The sequence below is a fragment of the Rhinoraja longicauda genome, chromosome 26 (assembly GCF_053455715.1).
Source record: "Rhinoraja longicauda isolate Sanriku21f chromosome 26, sRhiLon1.1, whole genome shotgun sequence".
Lineage (NCBI taxonomy): Eukaryota > Metazoa > Chordata > Chondrichthyes > Rajiformes > Arhynchobatidae > Rhinoraja > Rhinoraja longicauda.
The window spans coordinates 33,883,522-33,906,921 of NC_135978.1; the positions used below are offsets into that span (position 1 = coordinate 33,883,522).

The window sequence follows — 23,400 nt, forward strand, 5'->3', positions numbered from 1 at the left end:
CTCAGGTCCTTTGGAGTGCAGGGGGCACTCCTAAGGACCTTCTACAACACGGTGGTTGCTTCAGCCATTTTCTATGGAGTGGTCTGCTGGAGCAGCAGCATCTCAGCGGCGGAGGGGAAGTGACTTGACAAGCTGGTCAGGAAGGCCAGCTCTGTCCTGGGTTGCCCCCTCGACTCAGTGCAGGCGGTGGGAGAGAGGAGGATGATGGCAAAGTTAACATCGCTGCTGGACAACGACTCCCACCCCATGCAGGACACTGTCACTGCACTGAGTAGCTCCTTCAGTGACAGACTCCTTCACCCCAAGTGCGTGAAGGAGAGATATAGGAGGTCCTTCCTTCCCGCTGCTGTGAGACTGAGACTGCACTGCTCCTAGCAGACGAGTCAACAGTAATAGTTAAGGAATACACAGTAAACTGATGACAATTTATCCTTGTCTTTACTTTTATTTATAATGAATGACCTCTTGCTATCCACTTTGCTGCTGTAACCCTGTAAATTTCCCCGGTGTGGGACGAATAAAGGAATTAAAAAAAATTATTATTATTATTATTATTATTATTATTATTATTATTATTATTATTATTATTATTATTATTATTATTATTATTATTATTATTATTATTATTATTATTATTATTATTATTATTCTTCTTCTTCTTCTTCTGTGGATGGCTCGATTGCAATCATGCATTGTCTTTCCTCTGACTGGTTAGCACGTAACAAAGCTTTTCACTGTACCGAAACTAAACTTAAATGTCCTGTCGACAATAAACTAAACTTAAATGTCCTGTCGGTGATGACAGTGGCCTGAAGAAAGTGCTTTCTCCAGGGGCTACAAAAAGGTGCAACAACAGCCATGCCAACCAGTGAAGAAGGGCTCGCTGGTGCAGACCAGTGGCATCAGTGCCTAGTTTTTAGGTGAAATGGCATAAAGTGCTGCAGTAACGCAGCACTCTGAATCAGTCTGAAGAAAGGTCCTGACATCACCCTTTCATGTTCTCCAGAGCTGCTGCCTGACCCATTGAGTTACTCCAGTACGTGTGTTCTTTTGTGTATTTAGCAGCATATGCAGTATTTTGTTTTAACTACAAACTATAGAGTCATAGAGTGATACAGTGTGGAAACAGACCCTTTGGCCCAACTTGCCTGCGTTGGCAACTTGCCATGTTGGCCCACACCGGCCAACATGTCCCAGCTACGCTAGCTCCACTTGCCTGCATTTGGCCCATATCCCTCCAGAACTATCCTATCCATGTACCTGTTTAACTGTTTCTTAATTGTTGCGATAGTCCCAGCCTCAACTACCTCCTCTGGCAGCTCGTTCAATGCACCCACCACCTTTTTGTATGAAAAAGTTACCCCTCAGGTTACTATTAAATCTTTTCCCCTTCACCTTGAACCTATGTCCTCTGGTCCTCGATTCCCCTACTCTGGGCAAGAGACTGCATCTACCCGATCTATTCCTCTCATGAGTTTATTCACCTCTATCAGATTACCCCTCATCCTCCTGCGCTCCATGGAATAGAGTCCTGGCCTACTCATCCTCGCCCTATAGCTCAGACCCTCGAGCCTGGCAATATCCTCGTAAATATTCCCTGCATCCTTTGCAGCTTGATAACACATTTCCTATAAGATAGTAAACACAAAATGCTGGAGTAACTCAGTGGGCCAGGCAGCATCTCTGGAGAGAAGGAAGGGTGACATTTCGGGTCGGGACCCTTCTTCAGACTCATGGCAGGGGAGCGGGCGGGACAAAGATAGGATATAGTCGGAGACAGGAAGATTAGTGGGAGAATTGGGAAGGGGGAGGGGATGGAGAGGGAAAGCAGGGACTATCTAAACTTAGAGAAATCAATGTTCATACTGCTGGGGTGTAAACTACCCAAGCAAAATATGAGGTGCTGTTCCTCCAATTTGCACTTGGCCTCACTCTGTCAATGGAGGAGGCCCAGGACAGAAAGGTCAGATTGGGAATGGGAGGGGGGGGGGGGGGGGTTGAAGTGCTGAGCCACCGGGAGATCAGGTTGGTTAAGGCGGACTGAGCGTTGAGCGAAGAGATCGCTGAGCCTGCGTTTGGTCTCACCGATGTAGAGAAGTTGATACAATGGATGAGGTTGGAGGAGGTGCAGGTGAACCTCTGCCTCACCTGGAAAGACTGTTTGGGGTAGGGCCTCCTCTATATCCCGCAGCTCCGCTCTTGTTCCCCCACTCCCAGTTCGTAACAAGGATAGAGTCCCCCTTGTCCTCACCTTCCACCCCATCAGCCAGCGTATACAACAAATTATCCTGGAACCTGAATACACCTGGAACAGCGGATGCAGTAAATGATGGAGGAGGTCCACCTGAACCTCTGCCTCACCTGGAAAGACCGTTTGGGTCCTTGGATGGAGTTGAGAGGGGAGGTCAAGGGACAGATGTTGCATCTCCTGCGGTTGCAGGGGAAAGTACCTGGGGAGGGGTGGTTTGGTTGGGAAGGGACGAGTGGACCAGGGAGTTACAGAGAGAACAGTCTCTGCGGAAAGCAGAAAGGGGCAGAGATGGGAAGATGTGGCCAGTAATGGGATCCTGTTGGAGGTGGCGGAAATTTTGGAGGATAATGTGTTGTATGCGACAGCTGATGGGGTGGAAGGTGAGGACAAGAGGGACTCTGTCCTTGTTACAAATAGGGAGAGGGGGAGCAAGAGCGGAGCTGGGGGATATTGAGGAGACCCTAGTGAGAGCCTCATGTACAATGGAAGCGGGGAACCCCCGTTTCCTAAAGAATGAGGACATCTCTGATGCCCGAATATGAAACACCTCATCCTGGGCGCAGATGCGGTGTAGACAGAGGAATTGGGAGCAGGGGGATAGTTTTTACAGGAAACAGGGTGGGAAGATGAGCAGTCAAGATAGATATGGGACTCAGTAGGTTTGTAGTAGATGTCGGTCACTAGTCTGTCTCCTGTGATGGAGATGGTGAGTTCCTGAAACGGTAGGGAGACGTCGGAGATGGTCCAAATATCTGCTGTTCCAGGTGTCAACTTGTTTACATTGGCAAGACCAAGCATAGGCTTGGCGATCATTTCGCTGAACACCTCTGCTCAGTCTATCGTAACCAACCTGATCTCCCGGTGGCTCAGCACTTCAACTCCCCCTCCCATTCCCAATCTGACCTTTCTGTCCTGGGCCACCTCCATTGTCAGAGTGATGCCCAGGGCAAATTGGAGGAAGAGTACCTCATATTTCGCTTGGGTAGTTTACAACCCAACAGTATGAACATTGACTTCTCTAACTTCAGATAGTCCCGGCTTTCCCTCTCTATACCCTCCCCCTCACCCTTCCCAGTTCTCCCACTAGTCTACCTGTCTCCAACAACATCCTATCTTTGTCCCACACCCTCCCCTGACATCAGTCTGAAGAAGGGTCTCAACCCGAAACGTCACCCTTCCTTCCCTCCGGAGATATTGCCTGACCCACTGAGTTACTCTAGCATTTTGTGTCTACCTTCGATTTAAACGTGCATCTGCAGTTTTTCCTCCCTATAACATGGTGTCCAGAACTGAACTATGCTGCTTTAATGATGTCTTCTAAAACTGCAACATGACCTCCCAACTTCTATAAGCATAAAAATGATAATCCCTTAGTCGGTGAGAGCAGACAATTGGCATTAACAGGTCCATTATAATGAGAGTTTACTGTACCTATGATTTGCCTGAATTCTTTGAGGATGTGACAGGGAAAGTTGACAAGGAGTGTGTTTAACAATGTACAACATAAGAGGCTGGTGCATAAAGTAAGGGCCCAGGCTATTTATGTTGTACAAATTCTGAGAAACCACCTTCAGTCACTTCCTCTCTGCTGATGACTGTGCACAATGCATGATTTGCAGGAGAGCTCAGACACATTTGCCAATCCCTGTGCCATCTTCGACCTCACAATAACCACAAAGCCAATGAAATTGTACTCCAGCTCGCAGCCTAAACAAGTGAATGGTCAATGACGGTCCGAAGCTGACCTGTAACATCCTCAAAGAATTCAGGCAAATCTTCATGGACCTAAGCTGTGGGAAACTGGAGCAGAAATTGCAGGCGTTCTGGCAGAGATATTTGAATCATCATTAGACATGGGTGAGGGGCCGGAACACTGGAGGGTGGCGAATGTTGTTCCTCTATTTATCATCATATCATCATCATATATATACAGCCGGAAACAGGCCTTTTTCGGCCCTCCAAGTCCGTGCCGCCCAGTGATCCCCGTACATTAACACTATCCTACACCCATTAGGGACAATTTTTACATTTACCCAGCCAATTAACCTACATACCTGTACGTCTTTGGAGTGTGGGAGGAAACCGAAGATCTCGGAGAAAACCCACGCAGGTCACGGGGAGAACGTACAAACTCCTTACAGTGCAGCACCCGTAGTGAGGATCGAACCTGAGTCTCCGGCGCTGCATTCGCTGTAAAGCAGCAACTCTACCGCTGAGATCTATACACCAGTGAGTCTAACAACTGTGGTAGGCAGGTTACTGGAGAGGATTCTGAGGGATAAGATATACATGCATTTGTATAGACCGGGGCTGATTATGGATAGTCAGCCTGGTTTTGTACGTGGGAGATTGTGCCTCATGAATCTGATTGAGTTTTTTGAAGATGCAACCAAAGAAGAATGATGAGAGCAAAGCTATAGATGCTGTCTACATGGATTTCAGCAAGGTATTTAGTGTTGGAAGCTGCTTGGGAGATTGCATGGGATCCAGGGAGAGTTAGCCAATTGAATTAAAAATTGGCTTCATGGAATGAAGCAGAGGATGTTGGTGGAAGGTTATCTTTCTAACTGGAGGCCTGTGACTAATAGTGTACAAGGCATAATTAGTAAGTTTGCCGATTACACTATTGTAGGTGGTATTGTAGATAGTGATGGTTATCAAAATTTATGGCAGGATCTTGATCAGGTGGGCTGAGTAATGCAGATAAGTGGGAGGTGTTGTGTTTTGGGAAGTTAGTAGGACCTTCACAGTGAATGACAGCTCTGTGGAGTGTTTTCGGGCACGATGAACTAGGAGTGGAGATACATGGTTCCTTGAAAGTGGCATCACAGTTAGATTGGGTAGACAAGAAGGTTTTTGACACTTTGGCCTTTATCAGTCAGGGTATCGAGTATAGAAGTTGGAATATTTTGTTACAATTGTACAATATGTTGGTCAGATCACATCTGGAGTAGCGTATTCAGTTTTGGTCACCCTGCTATAGGAAAGATGTCATTAAGCTGAAAAGAATCTCAGGTCAGGTGGGCAGGAGATGTCAGAGTGTCTGATGACAGAATAATAAGCAGCCACTTACGGAATCCCCGAGACCTGTAATTCGGGTTGGGTCCAAGCTGGGGTGTCTGGAACCAGAGCTGGAGAAGGTCTCGACCCGAAACGACACTCATTCCTTCTCTCCAGAGATGCACCTGTCCCTCTGAGTTACTCCAGCTTTTTGTGTCTATCTTCAGCCACTTACGGAGAGCAGAGTGAGGGAAAAGGGTCACGTGGGAGACAGGAAAAGAGGTTCCATGAGTCTCTTTAACCATCCCGGAAGCGTTTCAACATTGTCCCATACCACCGGGAGCAGCAGGCACTGGATCGTCCCGTTTGGGGAACCTGCATAAAAAGTGGTGTTCCATCATATGAGGGAATTGGAGTACAGGAAGCAAAGAGCAAAAGAGAATCTTGAAAATAAAGAAACACTGATACTACATCATCAACTGCAGCTCGGTCCCCTGTGTGGAATGCATGATTGTCCAGATTGGTCTAATTAGCCATCTCAGTACACATCGTAACACTGTGGACTGGACGTTATGGTCGAGTGACTGCTGCAGAAAGTAAGAGTCATTGAGTCTTACAGATTGGAAACAGGTCCTTAGGCCCAACTTGCCCACACTGGCCAACATGTTCCATCGATGTGTAGGAAGGAACTGCAGATGCTGGTTTAAACTGAAGATAGACACAAAAAGCTGGAGTAACTCAGTGGGACAGGCAGCATCTCTAGAGAGAAGGAATGGGTCTACACTAATCCCACCTGCCTGCGTTTAACCCTTTCCCTCTAAACCTTTCCTATCCATTTACATGTCTAAATGTTTCTTAAACGTTGCATGAGTACCTGCCTCAATTACCATCCCCGGCAGCTAATTCCATACACCTACCACCTTCTGTGTGAAAAAGTTACCCCTCAGGTTCCTATTAAGAGCCCAAGCTATTTGAGGAAGTAGATTGAAAACTGGCTGCTATGTAGATGACAGAGTTGGAATGAAAGGGTACATTTTTCAGCTGGAGAAGTGTAATTAGTGGAGTACCCCAGGGATCAGCTCTTGGCCGACAGTTGATTACTATTTACATTAATCACTGGTGGAGAGAATGTATCAAAGTTTCCAAGTTTGCCATCGATACGGTGATAGGCGAAGGGCATGTTGTGATGAGAATATTGTGTTTCTGCAGCAGATTCTAGGTGGAAGGACCAGATGCGCTGTAGAGAGCATTTTATCAGGATGGGAACAGCTCCATCCAAGACCGCAAGAAATTGCAGACAATTGTGGACGCAGCCCAGGCCATCACACAAACCAACCTCCCTTCCACTGCCTGCATCGCCACTTCACGCTGCCTCAGCAAGGCCACCAGCATGATCAATAATGTGTCTCACTCTGGACACTCCCTCTTCTCCCCTCTCCCATCAGGCAAGAGATGCAGAAGTGTGAAACCATACACCTCCAGATTCAGGAACAGTTTCTTCCCAGCTGTTATCAGGCAACTGAACCATCCTATCACCAACTAGAAAGTGGTTCTGAGCTACTATCTACCTAATTGGAGACCCTCAGACTATCTTTAATCTTTAATCGGACTTTACTGGGTTTATCTTGCACTAAACATTATACGCTTTATCATGTATCTGTACACTGCGGATGGCTCGATTGTAATCAGGTATCATTTGCAGTTTGGTAAGAAGGAGTCAAAAGGCAAATTATCATCGAAGTGGAGAACGCTTGCAAATGAGTGGTCCAAAGTTGGACTTGCTGTTCTAGTGCATGAAATGTTAACAGACAGGTCAAAAAGTAGTTGAGAACGAAAACATCAATTTGGCTTTCATTGTAGAGAAGTCAATTGATTGATTGATTGATTAAACTTTATTTATCCCTGGAGGGAAATTGGTCTGCCGACAGTCACAACACACAAGGTACACAAACTTGAAATGAAATGTGAAAACAAAAAGAAAAAGACAAGCGACTGTTGGCTGGCTGCCATGTGTACAGCGCCTTCACTGGAACAAATGAACAAACAAACAAACAAACAAACAAACAAACACAGACTTATTCCCTGGACAGAGGATTCTAAACCAGATTGCGTCCCCCCTCTCACACACCGGGCCCCCTTTGTTCTCCCACCATCCCTCATAGCGGTGCCCCCACGCCAGGTTCCTATTGTTCTTCATGGCAGTCTCCCACATCAGCTCCCCATTGTCTTCCCCTTCCCCCTCACGCTCATCGACCACGAGGCCCCACTGCCACCGAGGCTCCCGCTGCCGCCGCTGAGGCTACCATCGAAGTAGATTTGTTTCAGTTCCAAAGGGTGTTGGTGAGGCCACACCTGGAGTACTGTACACAATTTTTGTTCCCTTACCTTGTCAAGCCTCTTTTGGATGTAGAAGCAAGGAACTGCAGATGCTGGTTTTGCAATAGAACACACAAAGTTCTGGAGTAACTCAGTCTGGCAGCATCTCTGAAAAACATGGATAGGTGGCGTATCCTGTTGGGACCCTTCTTCAGGGGGGGGGGGGGGGAGAAAGCTGGAAGAGAGGAGGAGCAGCAAGTAGCTTGGTACAGATGAGGAGGGTTTTTTGATAGACAGATGGTTGGACAAAGACCAGAGATAAAAAGACAAAAAGACTCAGTGCTGGAGTAGCTCAGCAGGTCAGGCAGCATACCCAGAGAGCCTGGATAGGTGACGTTTCAAGTTAGGACCCTTATTCACACTGATTGTAGGGGAGGGAGGGGAAGAAAGCGAGAAGAGAGGAGGGGCAGGACTTAGTGATGAGATCAGAAACAGTCTGGGAGATGATGTTTGTTTGTAGGATCATGGTCAAGGGGTAGATATGAAGAGCTGGCGCCTGGCCCCACTACAGGAGAGGTCACCTGCCACATTACAATGGCACCTGCCTTGTCGGCAGGTTTAATAACAGTTAGGATTGATGCTGAGTGAGCAGAGGGCTGTGCTGAGGAATGAGATTAGAGTGAGTAAGGGGGGTAGAGAGGTCAAGATGGTTGATGTCGCATCAGCAGTTGGAACTGAAAATGTCCAGAGGGGGTAGAAGGCTGGCAGGGAGAGTCCATGCGAAGAATTAAAGTTGGAAATGGGAGAAGGGGTCATCACTGGGCGGTGAGGCGGAAATGCCGAGGCTGAGGTGACGGAAGTAGAGCTCTACCTCAGGGCGGGCATGGATCTCATTCAGGTGTGGGTGTCGGGACACAAAGTGCTGGAGTAGGTCAGGCAGCATCTCTGGAGGTAAAGGACAGGTGAAGAGTCTGAAGAAGGGTCGTGACCTGAAACGTCACCCATTTTTCTCCAGAGATGCTGCCTGACCTGCTGAGTTACTCCAGCTTTTTTCTGTCTTACTTCAGCACTTTGCATCTTAGATCCTGAATGGGCTTGGCAAGGTAGATGTTGAGGTGTTTCCACCAGTGGGAGAGTTTTTCACCTTGGGAAAGAACTGCAGAGTAAATTAATCTAAAACTGAGGTGCGTAGAGATGTTTTCTCTCGGAGTGGTGAATCTCTTGAATTCTCCAATCCCGCTGGGTGGATAAATGTACATGAATAAATACTTAAAAGAAGGAGGATTTGAGGACTGTGGTGAACCTGCGCAGAGAGGCCAGTCTAGATCATACATTCTATGTATGCAATCACATTGAATGGTGAGGCAAGCTTGATGAGCTGAATGGCCTACTTTTGATCTGATTTTTGCTTGTTCTTGTACACATGCAGGTTTAGTGAGTGTGTGTGTGCATGTACACTGTGGGCCATATCAGTATGTGTATCTGTGTGTGTGTACACTGTGGCCATATCAGCATGTGTATCTGTGTGGGTGTACACTGTGGCCATATCAGTATGTGTATCTGTGTGTATGAACACTGTGGGCCATATCGGCATGTGTATCTGTGTGTGTGTACACTGTGGGCATCTCAGCATGTGTATCCGTGTGTATGTACACTGTGGGCCAAATCAGTCTACACTGTGGGCCATATCGGCATGTGTATCTATGTGTGTATACTGAGCTACACAAATACATTGGTGTATATACACAGGATATGGCTGTGTGTAAATGCGTATTTGTAGACATCCTAGTGGCTATACAAGCCTTTACTTGTGCAAAGTGTGAGTGTATACAAGTGCATGGTGAGCGTACCTGGCCACTCCCTCTTCTCCCTTCTCCCATCGGGCAAAAGGTATAGAAGTGTGAAAACGCACACCTCCAGATTCAGGTACAGTTTCTTCCCAGCTGTTATCAGGCAACTGAACCATCCTATCACAACTTGAGAGCGGTCCAGACCTACTATCTACCTCATTGGAGACTCTCGGACTATCTTTGATGAGACCTTATTGACTTTATCTTGCACTAAGCGTTATTCACATTGTTCCCTTTCCCATCTATCTGTACACTGTGGGTCGCTCCAATGTAATCATGTATTGCTTTCTGCTGACTAGTTATCACGTAATAAAAGCTTTTCACTGGACCTCGGTGCACGTGACAATAAATTCAAACTTGAGTTCAAGGCACATGTGTACATGTGATAATGCACATCTAAGTTGCGTGCGTGTTTGTGTGTGCGTGAGTGCACACATCTGTACAGACACATTGTGCATGAGTACCTTTGAGATGTGTACGTGTCTACATATACATGATGTGCATGTGCTGGCCAAGTCACTGCCGCTCAAGCCTTGCGGAGGTGCGTGTTCTTGTGTCTGTCCTGTCTGTGTATGAAAATGTATTAATTTTCTTTAATTAGGTGGCACCAACCAAGAGGAGGAAAGACAAAAGAAAGTTCCGGAAATCCCCCCGCGGCCTACGCTCAGTGAGATCTTGGCGCATTGCACCGAACAAACCAAGAGTAAAATAAAGTGAGGGTGAGTCCGGAGCTCAGCTTCAGGCGTGAGCATGTAGACAGGATGCCAGCTGTGCTACATATGTGTAGACAGGATGCCAGCTGTGCTACATGTGTGTAGACAGGATGCCAGCTGTGCTACATGCGTGTTCACAGGATGCCACCTGTGCTACATCCGTGTAGACAGGATGCCAGCTGTGCTACATGCATGTAGACAGGATGCCAGCAGTGCTACATACGTGTCAACAAGTTGCCAGCTGTGCTACATGCGTGTTGACAGGGTGCCTGCTGTGGTTCACGCATGTTGACAAGGTGCTAGCGGCAGTTCGCGTGTGTTGACAGGTTTCCAGCCTTTTTCTTGGTTAGGTTGAGCAAATGATTAGTATGGGTGTCAGAGGTTATGCGGAGAAGGCAGGAGAATTGGGTTAGGAGGAATATATCAGCCATGATTGAATGGCGGAGTAGACTTGATGGGCCAAATGGCCTAATTCTTCTCCTATTTCTTATGAAATGTACAGGCATCATCCCCCAACTCTTTCTCCGCTACATTGATGACTGCCACCTGCACCGTGCAGAACTCGTTGATTTAATCAACTTTATCACCAACTTCTGCCCTGCCCTCCAATTATTTTTTGATCTTTGACTGCAACATAGAGGACAAACTGTCAACTGATGCCTACTACAAACCCACTGACTCCCATAGTTATGTGGACGACACCTCCCCCACCCAGTCTCTTGCAAAGACACCATCCCCTACTCTACAATATCCATATCTGCTGCATCTGCTCCCAAGAAGAGGCTTTCCATTCTAGTACATTGTTCTTTAATAAACACCCCACCCTTCCCTCTGTGCTTTCCCCCCTCCATTCCCTGTGCCCCACCTGGATGCCCACACATTTCTCCCTCCCCATCCCCTTCCACCTGTATTCCTGGCACAACAACTGGGAAGTGTTAGCTGGTCCAGATGAGGACAGGGGTTAAATAGTCAAATGGGAGAGAGAAGGGTAGAGATAGTAGTAATGTTGGAGGTGATATGTAGAGAAGACTAAAATGAACAAATGGTGGCACCTGATGAGAAATGAATGTGGGGAATGGAATGGGTAACTGGCTGGAGGGATAGTGGCAGAGGGAATGGGGTCTGGAGGGAAGAAAAACAGGGGGGGACCAGAGTGGAGAGAGGTGGGTGATGAGTATTTATTTATTTTTCATATTTCAGATATGGAGGAGGGGATGGGAAGTGGGATGAAAGATGCCGCTGGATTGGAGGGGAGCTCGGTAGATGTGAAGTGGGAGGGAGTGGTGTTCAGTTTGGCATTACTACTAATGAAGCCAAACTCCTTCAGTTTGCAGGCGAATCCTGTGTGATGAAGATGACTGAGCGAGTTCACTGCCTTGTTCTTGGAGTGTTGCACCTTTCTCAGCAGCGGAGAAGTAACATTTGTCGAGCTTGATTCAGGAGTTGATCCACGGGATCAGTGGATGAAGACCAGGAGTGTCCCTCTGTTGTTAAAAGAATAAAAGGCAACCGTAGTTTCTTCACCTTATCCGTGTTCTACCTGTATTTCCCAAGACAAATGTCTCTTAAATGTCAAATTAAAAGAACAGTCCCAAATGTTATGATTTATTTGTAAATTAGAAAACAATCCATTCTTATCTCTCTCGTCTTACAATGCAGATCATTTGACAACTTACAGCTCTGCGATTTTGGTATCCAAAACAAACTTTATTTAACAGTAACCAGCCCTGCAAAGAAGAACAGCAAGAATTTCACTGAAAGTTTATCAAGTTGTACCTGCATGAAGTCAGTGCAAAAATCCAGCATGATCCAGCATAATGATTTGAATGAGGACATATATAAGGCATGGTTGTAAGTTTGCACATGACGTTAAAATAAGTGATATTGTAGACAGTGAAGATGGTAATCAAGAATTACAGTGAGAGCTTCATCATCTGGGCAGGTAGGTCAAGGAGCTTCATCATCTGGGCAGGTAGGTCAAGGAGCTTCATCATCTGGGCAGGTAGGTCAAGGAATGGCAAATGCAGGTGAAGTGTGAGGTGTACTTTGGGAAGTCAAACTAGGCACGACCTTCACAGTGAATAGTAAGATCTTGGGGAGGGTTGGAATACAAGGAGGGACAAGGAGTACAGGTATATAGAGCCTTGAAAGAGACCTCAAGTAGATAGGATGGTGAAAATGGCTCTTGGCATGCTGGCCTTCAGGGAATTGAGTTTAGAAATTGGGACTTTGCATTATAGTTGTACAAGAGCGTGGTGAGGCCACATTTGGAGTATAGTGTTCAGTTTTAGTCATGCTGCTATAGGAAAGATGTTATTAAGCTGGAAAGAATGCAGATAAGATTTACGAGGATGTTGCCTGGACTTGAGGGCCTGAGCTATAGGGAGAAGTTGGGGAGCTAGGCTGAATCCCTTGAAGCATAGTTGGATGAGGGGTGATCTTATAGAGGTGTATCAGATCACGAGGGGAATAGATAGGGTAGATGCACAGTCTTTTACATAGATTAGCATAGATTAGAGATTCAGGATGGAAACAAGCCCTTCAGCCCACAGAGTCCATGCCGGGCATCAGTCACCTACCACCCTCTATCTGAAGTTCTATGCTCTACAAACTAGGAGCAAAGGAGCAGAGGCAGGGACTAGAGAGTACCCTAGTGGATGTACCCCTTGGTAATAAATACTCCTGTTTAAGTGTTGTTGGGGAGTACAGCCTACCTGGGGGCAGTGACGGCGCCCGGGCCTCTGGCACGGAGTCCGGCCCTGTTGCTCAGAAGGGTAGGGAAAGGAAGAAGAGAGCGATGGTAATAGGGGACTCTATAGTGAGGGGGTCAGATAGGCGATTCTGTGGACGCAGTCGGGAGACCCGGATGGTGGTTTGCCTCCCTGGTGCCGATGTGTCTGAGCGTTGTTGTACTTCGTGGTCCGGTACCTGTTGTACCTTTAGTGACTCTGGACGGACCACAAGTACACGTGTATAAAAGGTTACAATGCTGGAGCTCACCTCCAGGCTGTTTATTCCGTGGTCATCTGGATCCAGAGTGACCACCCAATCACACCAACCTCTTATATACGCACTCCTGCACATGCAAACAAAGTAGTCCTTGGGATACACAAAGTAGTCCCAGGCAATATCACAACATCCCCCTTGTCTTATAAAAGAAATATATATATATATATATATATGTAACAACAAACTCTAAACACAAACGTTTTTTTGAAACACCATATAACATTAACAAATATCAACGGTAACGTGCAGGTTTCTTACTGGCACGTCCCGAGCGTGTCACATAATCCCCATCATCATTACGGGCCGGTCGTTCCTCCGCTTCACATTGGGTCTCAACCCTATCGCTGTCTGGGGGGACACAATGGGGACCAACCCCTGGCTTCTCCAATGGAAGATCTCTCAACTGCACTCGATTCCTTCTGAACCGATTTCCATTCGGCGTCTCAATAATGTAAGACCTTGACTGGGGTTCGTCGCAGACCGATCTCACTTCTGCTGGAACCCAGACCTGATTCGCTTTATCCAGAACCCGGACCTTCTGTCCAGCAACAAGTCATGTCTCTTGACCGAACTGTCAAACTGTGCCTTCATATTCTGCTTACGCTCCTCAAGTCGCTCAAAGGTCCTCTGCCCTTCGTATGCCTTGTTCATGTCAAGGTTCGTGGGGAGAGGCGTCCGAATCTGTCTTCCAAACATCATCTCCGCCGGTGACGGTAACTTGGAATCAATCGGTGTAGTGCGCAAGTTGAGTAAAGCTGCTGCTACACTCTGTCTCGTTGCCAAGGACTTCTTGATAACAGACTTCACCGTTCGTACCATGCGCTCAGCCAGCCCATTCGACTGAGGGTACCTAGGCGACGACGTTGTATGGGTGATTCCCCATTGCTTGCACATGGACTGGAAAGCTTCACCCACAAATTGTGGACCATTGTCGGAGATGATCTCCGTCGGTGCTCCTAGCAGACCAAACATTCCAGTCACCATATTAGCAACCATGGCACTCGTGGTGCTAGTCAGTCGGTTGACCACCGGAAACTTGGAATGGTAATCCACCATGACAAGATATTGAACGTTGTCAATTTCAAACATGTCCATTGCTATTTTGGTCCAAGGTGTGACTGGTATCTCATGTGGCATGAGTGTTTCCCTCATTTGCTCTGGCATGTGCATCTGGCACGGACTACACGGACAAGGTCATCAATGTGTTGGTTCATGTTGGGCCAATAGACCATTTGTTTCGCTAGAAGTCTCGTCTTCTCAATGCCTTGGTGGCCAACATGAAGTTGCTGCAATACATCCTGTCTCATCGACTCAGGAATGACTACTTGCCGTCCTTTGAAAATGGCCCCATTTGACATGCCCAACTCATCTCGAAAAGACCAGTAGGGCCGCAGGTCGGTAGGTATCTCCTGTAGGGTCGCCGGCCATCCGGAATGGACATACTGCATAACCCTATGCAGTATAGGGTCACGACAAGTTTCTGTCTGCAGCTCCACCCTTTTGAGTTTGCCGAAGTGTATCAAGTCGACACCTAGCGTGTCCTCGATGTTGTCGAAGAAGATGCTCTCTACATGTACATCGAGATCTATGCTCTCTGTCTTCTCCGGATTGGGCAGCCTGCTGAGAGTGTCAGCAATGATCATCTCAGCCCCAGGTCTGTGCTCTATGGTGAAGTTGTATCCTTGCACCTTGATGAGCAACCGCTGCAGTCGGGGTGGGGCACTCGTGAGTGGTTTGCCGCAGATAGTGACAAGAGGCTTGTGATCAGTCAGCACCTTAAAATCCCGCCCAAATAGGTACGTATGAAACCTTGTGATGCCAAAAACCAATGCAAGGGTCTCGCGTTCAATATTGGAGTAGTTGGACTGGCATGAAGACAGTGCCTTCGAAGCGTACGCAACAGGCCGTCCTTCCTGCGAAAGGCATGCTCCCACTCCTTTCATTGACGCATCTACCTCAAGGGTGACAGGAGCATCAGGGCGATAGTACTGGAGGACAGATTCCCCCTGTATGCAGCTCTTCAGGTTACAGAACGCCGTTTGGTGGTCTTCTTGCCACAAGAATGGGACATCTTTCTTCAACAAATCCCTCAAAATGGCGACCAGGTCAGCATACTTTGGGATGTAGGGCGATAAAATATTCATCATCCCCAGGAACCGTTGTAAATCTTCCTTATCTTGTGGTGTTGGCATCTTATGAATGTCCTGCACCTTACCAAGATCTGGCCGAATGCCTGTGTCTGAATACATTGTCCCGAAGAAGTTGATGGAGTTAGCCTTCACTACGCACTTAGCACTGTTGAAAGCTAGACCTTCCCGGGACGCTGCCTCTAACAGCTTCTGTAGATTATAATCATGTTCTTGCGCTGTGGATCCCACTATGACAATATCATCCGCAATGCAGACGCATCCAGGAACCTGTTCTATGATCGTGTCCATACGCTGCTGGAATATATCCTGACTCACCGACAAACCGAAAGGCAACCTCCTATAGCAATACCTGCCAAAAGGCGTGCGGAACGTGGTAAGTTCCTGGCTAGCCTCATCAAGTCGGACAGACCAATAACCCGCTTTAGCATCGAGTTTGGAGAACAATTTCCCATTGGCAAAAGCCGGATTGATCTCCTCAAGTGTCTGGATCTTGTGCGGGCAACGTTTGAGACTTGCATTCAAACGCTTCGGGTCTAGGCATACCCTGATTGACCCATCCTTCTTAACGGAGGTGGTTATTGAACTGCACCAGTCCGTATGGTGAGTCACCTTTCGGATGACTCCATCATCTTCCATTTTGTCCAACTCAGCCCGCAACTTGTCTTTGAGATGGATACTACATTTCCTTGGCGCATCAATGTGTGGTGTGGCCTCCTCCTTGAGATGAAGGGTGGCTGGCCCCTTGAAGTTGCCAATCCGATCAAACTGATTAGGCCACCTCTTCATTAGGTCCCCCACCGAGTTGAAACTGTCTTGCTCCTTCCGAGCATCTGATGGGTGCTCCTCTGTTCCCATAGCATGTATCGTGACAACCTGAAGTTGCTTAATACCTGGGAGGCCGATGACAGCGGATCCTGCCACGTCTACCACGAAAAATTCCTGAGGACACCACATCGACCCTTGGTATCGGCACGAAACGGATATAGTGCCAACACACATGATTTCCGTCGCATTATATGCTGTCAGACGGACTTTGCATGGTCGTAGGTGCTGCTTGTATTTGTCATTGGGATACATGGTAGCGCAGCGGTAGAGTTGCTGCTTTACAGCGAATGCAGCGCCGGAGACTCAGGTTCGATCCTGACTACGGGTGCTGCACTGTAAGGAGTTTGTACGTTCTCCCCGTGACCTGCGTGGGTTTTCTCCGAGATCTTCGGTTTCCTCCCACACTCCAAAGACGTACAGGTATGTAGGTTAATTGGCTGGGTAAATGTAAAAATTGTCCCTAGTGGGTGTAGGATAGTGTTAATGTGCGGGGATCGCTGGGCGGCACGGACTTGGAGGGCCAAAAAAAAAAGGCCTGTTTCCGGCTGTATATATATGATGATACATGTCTCGTATGATCCGAAGGGGAAGAGTATTTCCTCCAGCCCCGGTGTCTATCTTCACCTTCAGTCGATGTTGCCCCTTCATTGACGGGCATTTGATGTTCAACACCGCAAATGCCTCATCACCCATTGGAGTCATCCTGTCCATACCTGAAATGGTGATATTATGGACATACATATCCGATCCTTCCTCTTGACTGTCACAGCACGATGCATCACCGTCATGGGACTGCTGCTGCACCTCGTCAACTCGCTTGTATTTGCCCCTGGACCATTTAGATGGGCGCACAGGATCCACTTTATTCCTACAGCATTTTGCCCAATGCCCTTTCTTGCCACACTTCTTGCATGTGTCGCGATACGCCGGGCATTGCCTGGGCTTATGAAACAAATCACAGTAGCCACAAGGGTTTTGTCTCTCATCCTGCGACTTCTGTTTTGTCGACCCTCGTGTCTTGACAGCATCAATATGGCTAGACCCGGGCTCTAAATTTGCAATGCGCTGTCTGCCCGCTGCAATGGCCTCATACTGCCTGCCTAATGTAAGCACCTCTGGAATGGTGTGACCTTTAGGCTTCTGTATAAGCTCTCGCTGTAGACCTTCATGGGGCGTGGACGTGATTACCAACTCCATGACTCTGTCAGTGAGCTCCTGCTCAGTGAAGTCACACTGGAGGCTTTTTTCGCGACACCGGGTCACAAACTGAGCAAGCAACTCCCCCGGCTTCTGGCGATACCGCATCAACTCCAACCTGTGGACCCTGAAATTTACCTTCGTCCTCAGCTGGTCCTCAAAAAATGCCCATATGCACTCCGGTTTGCTCCGATCCTCCACACTCAGACCTGACGCATTCAAACGACGAAGGCCTTCCACTCCCAAAGCGATTTTTATCTTCGTGGCCTGCTTATATTCCGATGCAACTTCTAAGTCTTCCAGGCACAGTTGCAACCTTTCCTTGAATAGGGAGAACTCAGTGGGGATGTCCAGCACTTGCCAGTTCATTTCAGGTAACCGAGACATATTATTTGCACTATATGGCGGAAACACGGTAACTTGAACAATTATAAATAAAACCAAAAACAACCGTATCACAGGACCCCAACCCTTGCTATCAGCAAATCTATAGCACTATATGCATTCACAGAAATAAACATACATATACCATAGTATCAAATGCAAACAGTAATCTTGCAGTATTACACACAGATAAGCACACAAAGCAATGTCCAAATCTTCCCTTCAAGAAGCAGACTGGCTGTGTAGATCAGCGTAGCGTAGGCTCTAGATGGGTGAAGGTCGCTGCTCCACTGCGATGATCTGCCTCGCAACGATGGGCTCGCAACGATGGGCCCGCAACGATGGGCTCGCAACGATGGGCCCGCAACGATGGGCCCGCAACGATGGGCTCGCAACGATGGGCTCGCAACGATGGGCTCGCAACGATGCAGCTCCCAGCTGCTGTAACCGCGGTGCGATCGGGCCTCGGCTGCGGTGCGCGTTGGCCCCGCCCACAGGTGCTCCCGGCCGCTGCTGCTCAGTCGACGCGTGCTGCCGCTGCCTCGGGCCCAGGGCCTTCCCGACTCACCGGTCGCCGCGCCTGGGTAAGGATGCAGTGCCTCGACCTTACCGGTCGTCGCGCCTCTGTGGGTGGTCGGTCCCTCCGGTCGCCGAACTCCCCCGCGATGTCGGGTCTCACCGGTCCCTGTCGGTGATGGTGTCGTCGTCGGTGTGGGCCTTCACACACCTCCCTCAGCAGCTTGCAACGTCCCGTCGGCAGCTCAGCGCTGACTGCAGATCAGGTAAGTGCACATACACGGTAGGCCCTGTCGAGAGGCAATCCAGCGTCCCGTACGAGCTGGAAACTACTCTTTATTTCTCCTTCTTTCCCCTAGGGCACTAGTTTAATTATTTTCGTAGTATAGTTTTCACCAAAAAAAAATTCTTTTAAATTTAAACTTTTTTTTTTTGTTATTTTTTTTTTGACTTGTGAACCTTTTCCGCTTGGGTTTCTCTTTACCTTTCTAGGCAAATCACCAAACCGCTGCCACCATGTTGTACTTCGTGGTCCGGTACCTGTTGTACCTTTAGTGACTCTGGACGGACCACAAGTACACGTGTATAAAAGGTTACAATGCTGGAGCTCACCTCCAGGCTGTTTATTCCGTGGTCATCTGGATCCAGAGTGACCACCCAATCACACCAACCTCTTATATACGCACTCCTGCACATGCAAACAAAGTAGTCCTTGGGATACACAAAGTAGTCCCAGGCAATATCACAACAAGCGTGTCCAGGATATCCTGAAAGGGGAGGGAGAGGAGCCAGAGGTCGTGGTACATATAGGTACCAACAATATAGGTAGGATAAGGGAAGAGGTCCTGAAAGGAGAATTTAGGGGGCTAGGAAGAGAGTTAAAAAAAAGGACTTCCAAAGCAATAATCTCAGGCTTACTGCCTGTGCCACGCGATAGTGAGAATAGGAATGGAGTGAGGTGGAGGATAAATACGTGGCTGAGGGACTGGTGCAGGGAGCAGGGATTCAAGTTTCTGGATCATTGGGACCTCTTCTGGGGGAAGTATGACCTGTACAAAAATGACGGGTTGCATCTGAACCTGAGGGGAACCAATATCCTGGCGGGGAGATTTGCTAAGGTAATTGCGGAGACTTTAAACTAGTACGGTTGGGGGGAGGGACTCAAACACAGATAGCTAATAGGCAGTGTGTGAGGCAGGAGGCAGAAAAGGGAAACACTCAGACCCAATATGTAGGAGAGAAAGAAGGGAAAATAAATAAACTGAGAATAAGAAATGATGGGTCCCTTAAATGTGTATATTTTAATGCTATGAGGTGTAAGAAAGGTGGATGAGCTTAGAGCCGGGATTGACATCTGGAAGTATGATGTTGTGGCGATCAGTGAAACATGGTTGCAGGAGGGTTGCGATTGGCAATGAAATATTCCAGGATTTCATTGTTTCAGATGTGATAGAATCGGAGGGGCAAGAGGTGGGGGTGTTGCATTGCTTGTCAGGGAGGATATCACAGCAGTGCTTTGGCAGGACAGACTAGAAGGCTCGATTAGGGAGGCTGTTTGGGTGGAACTCAGAAATGAGAAAGGTTTAGCAACACTTATAGGGGTGTATTATAGACCGCCAAATAGGGAACGAGAATTGGAAGAGCAAATATGTAAGGAGATAGCAGATATTAGTAGTAAGCACAGAGTAGTGATTGTGGGTGATTTTAATTTTCCGTACATAGACTGGGAATCACATTCTGTTAAAGGGCTGGATGGTTTGGAGTTTGTAAAATGTGTGCAGGATAGTTTTTTGCAGCAATATGTAGAGGTACCTTACCGGTCGTCGCGCCTCCGTGGGTGGTCGGTCCCTCCGGTCGCCGAACTCCCCCGCGATGTCGGGTCTCACCGGTCCCTGTCGGTGACGGTGTCGTCGTCGGTGTGGGCCTTCACACACCTCCCTCAGCAGCTTGCAACGTCCCGTCGGCAGCTCAGCGCTGACTGCAGATCAGGTAAGTGCACATACACGGTAGGCCCTGTCGAGAGGCAATCCAGCGTCCCGTACGAGCTGGAAACTACTCTTTATTTCTCTTTCTTTCCCCTAGGGCACTAGTTTAATTATTTTCGTAGTATAGTTTTCACCAAAAAAAAATTCTTTTAAATTTAAACTTTTTTTTTTTGTTATTTTTTTTTTGACTTGTGAACCTTTTCCGCTTGGGTTTCTCTTTACCTTTCTAGGCAAATCACCAAACCGCTGCCACCATGTTGTACTTCGTGGTCCGGTACCTGTTGTACCTTTAGTGACTCTGGACGGACCACAAGTACACGTGTATAAAAGGTTACAATGCTGGAGCTCACCTCCAGGCTGTTTATTCCGTGGTCATCTGGATCCAGAGTGACCACCCAATCACACCAACCTCTTATATACGCACTCCTGCACATGCAAACAAAGTAGTCCTTGGGATACACAAAGTAGTCCCAGGCAATATCACAACAAGCGTGTCCAGGATATCCTGAAAGGGGAGGGAGAGGAGCCAGAGGTCGTGGTACATATAGGTACCAACAATATAGGTAGGATAAGGGAAGAGGTCCTGAAAGGAGAATTTAGGGGGCTAGGAAGAGAGTTAAAAAAAAGGACTTCCAAAGCAATAATCTCAGGCTTACTGCCTGTGCCACGCGATAGTGAGAATAGGAATGGAGTGAGGTGGAGGATAAATACGTGGCTGAGGGACTGGTGCAGGGAGCAGGGATTCAAGTTTCTGGATCATTGGGACCTCTTCTGGGGGAAGTATGACCTGTACAAAAATGACGGGTTGCATCTGAACCTGAGGGGAACCAATATCCTGGCGGGAAGATTTGCTAAGGTAATTGCGGAGACTTTAAACTAGTACGGTTGGGGGGAGGGACTCAAACACAGATAGCTAATAGGCAGTGTGTGAGGCAGGAGGCAGAAAAGGGAAACACTCAGACCCAATATGTAGGAGAGAAAGAAGGGAAAATAAATAAACTGAGAATAAGAAATGATGGGTCCCTTAAATGTGTATATTTTAATGCTATGAGGTGTAAGAAAGGTGGATGAGCTTAGAGCCGGGATTGACATCTGGAAGTATGATGTTGTGGCGATCAGTGAAACATGGTTGCAGGAGGGTTGCGATTGGCAATGAAATATTCCAGGATTTCATTGTTTCAGATGTGATAGAATCGGAGGGGCAAGAGGTGGGGGTGTTGCATTGCTTGTCAGGGAGGATATCACAGCAGTGCTTTGGCAGGACAGACTAGAAGGCTCGATTAGGGAGGCTGTTTGGGTGGAACTCAGAAATGAGAAAGGTTTAGCAACACTTATAGGGGTGTATTATAGACCGCCAAATAGGGAACGAGAATTGGAAGAGCAAATATGTAAGGAGATAGCAGATATTAGTAGTAAGCACAGAGTAGTGATTGTGGGTGATTTTAATTTTCCGTACATAGACTGGGAATCACATTCTGTTAAAGGGCTGGATGGTTTGGAGTTTGTAAAATGTGTGCAGGATAGTTTTTTGCAGCAATATGTAGAGGTACCTACCAGAGAAGGGGCAGTGTTGGACCTCCCGTTGGGAAATGAGACGGGTCAGGTGACGGAGGTATGTGTTGAGGAGCACTTTGGGTCTATTGATCACAATGCCATTAGTTTCAATATAATTATGGAGGTCAAATCTGGACCAAGGGTTGAGATTTTGGATTGGAGAAAGGCTAATTTTGAGGAGATGAGAAAGGATTTAAAAGGAGTGAAATGGGATATTTATGAAAAGGATATAATAGAGAAATGGAGGATATTTAAAGGTGACATTTTGAGAGTACAGAGTCTTTATGTCCCTGTTCGGTGGAAAGGAAAGAATAATAATTTGAAAGAGCCGTGGTTTTCCAGGGAAATTGGACACTTGGTTCGGAAAAAGAGGGAGATATACAATAAATATAAGCGGCAGGGAGTAAATGAGGTTCTTGAGGAATATAACGAATGTAAAAGGAATCTTAAGAAGGAAATTAGAAAAGCGAAAAAAAGACATGAGGTTGCTTTGGCAAGTAATGTAAAAGTAAACCCCAAGGGGTTCTACAGATATGTCAATAGCAAAAGGATAGCGAGGGATAAAATTGGTCCATTAGAGAGTCAGAGTGGACAGCTTTGTGCTGAGCCGGAAGAAATGGGGGAGATATTAAACAATTTCTTTTCTTCGGTATTTACCGAGGAGAAGGATATTGAATTATGTGAGGTAAGCGAAACAAGTAGAGTCGTGATGGAAATTATGAGGATTAAAGAAGAGGAGGTACGGACACTTTTGAAAAATATAAAAGTGGATAAGTCTCCAGGTCCTGATAGGATATTCCCTAGGACATTGAGGGAAGTTCGTGCAGAAATAGCAGGGGCTATGACGGAAATATTTCAAACGTCATTAGAAACGGGGATGGTGCCGGAAGATTGGCGCATTGCGCATGTTGTGCCTTTGTTTAAAAAAGGTTCTAAAAGTAAACCTAGCAATTATAGACCTGTTAGTTTGACGTCTGTGGTGGGAAAATTAATGGAAAAGATACTTAGGGACAATATATATAATTATATGGATAAACAAGGCCTGATTAGAAACAGTCAACATGGATTTGTGCCTGGAAGGTCATGTTTGACTAATCTTCTTGAATTTTTTGAAGAGGTTACCAGGGAAATTGATAAGGGCAAGGCTGTGGATGTTGTCTATATGGACTTTAGTAAGGCATTTGACAAGGTTCCACATGGTAGGTTGATTAAGAAGGTTAAATCGTTGGGTATTAATAGTGAGGTTGCAAGATGGATTCAACAATGGCTGAATGGGAGATACCAGAGGGTAATGGTTGACAACTGTATGTCAGGTTGGAGGCCAGTGTCTAGTGGAGTACCCCAAGGATCTGTGTTGGGTCCACTGTTGTTTGTCATTTACATTAATGATCTGGATGATGGTGTGGCAAATTGGATTAGTAAATATGCAGATGATACTAAGATAGGTGGTGTAGTTAATAATGAAGTAGAGTTTCAAAGTCTACAGAGAGACTTGGGCCTTTTGGAAGGGTGGGCTGAAAGATGGCAGATGGAGTTTAATGCTGATAAGTGTGAGGTGCTGCATTTTGGTAGGACAAATCAAAATAGGACGTACAGGGTAAATGGTAGGGAATTGAGGAATGCAGTGGAACAGAGGGATCTGGGAATAAC

The 23,400-nt window shown here is 47.1% G+C and overlaps 1 protein-coding gene across 3 annotated transcripts in view; it reads left to right on the plus strand.

Moving 5' to 3' along the window:
* The window catches only part of ncf1 (neutrophil cytosolic factor 1), a 93,052-nt gene extending 81,337 nt beyond the window's left edge, over positions 1–11,715 (plus strand). For 2 of the 3 annotated variants that reach the window (XM_078421948.1, XM_078421950.1), the window contains 2 exons: positions 10,019–10,130; positions 11,458–11,715. In XM_078421948.1, the coding sequence (XP_078278074.1) occupies positions 10,019–10,130; positions 11,458–11,479 (134 nt within the window). In that variant the 3' untranslated portion in view covers positions 11,480–11,715. Of the gene's footprint in view, positions 1–10,018; positions 10,137–11,457 lie in introns of all 3 variants that reach the window. The other variant, XM_078421949.1, reaches the window with a different exon arrangement.
* Positions 11,716–23,400: the final 11,685 nt, after the last annotated feature.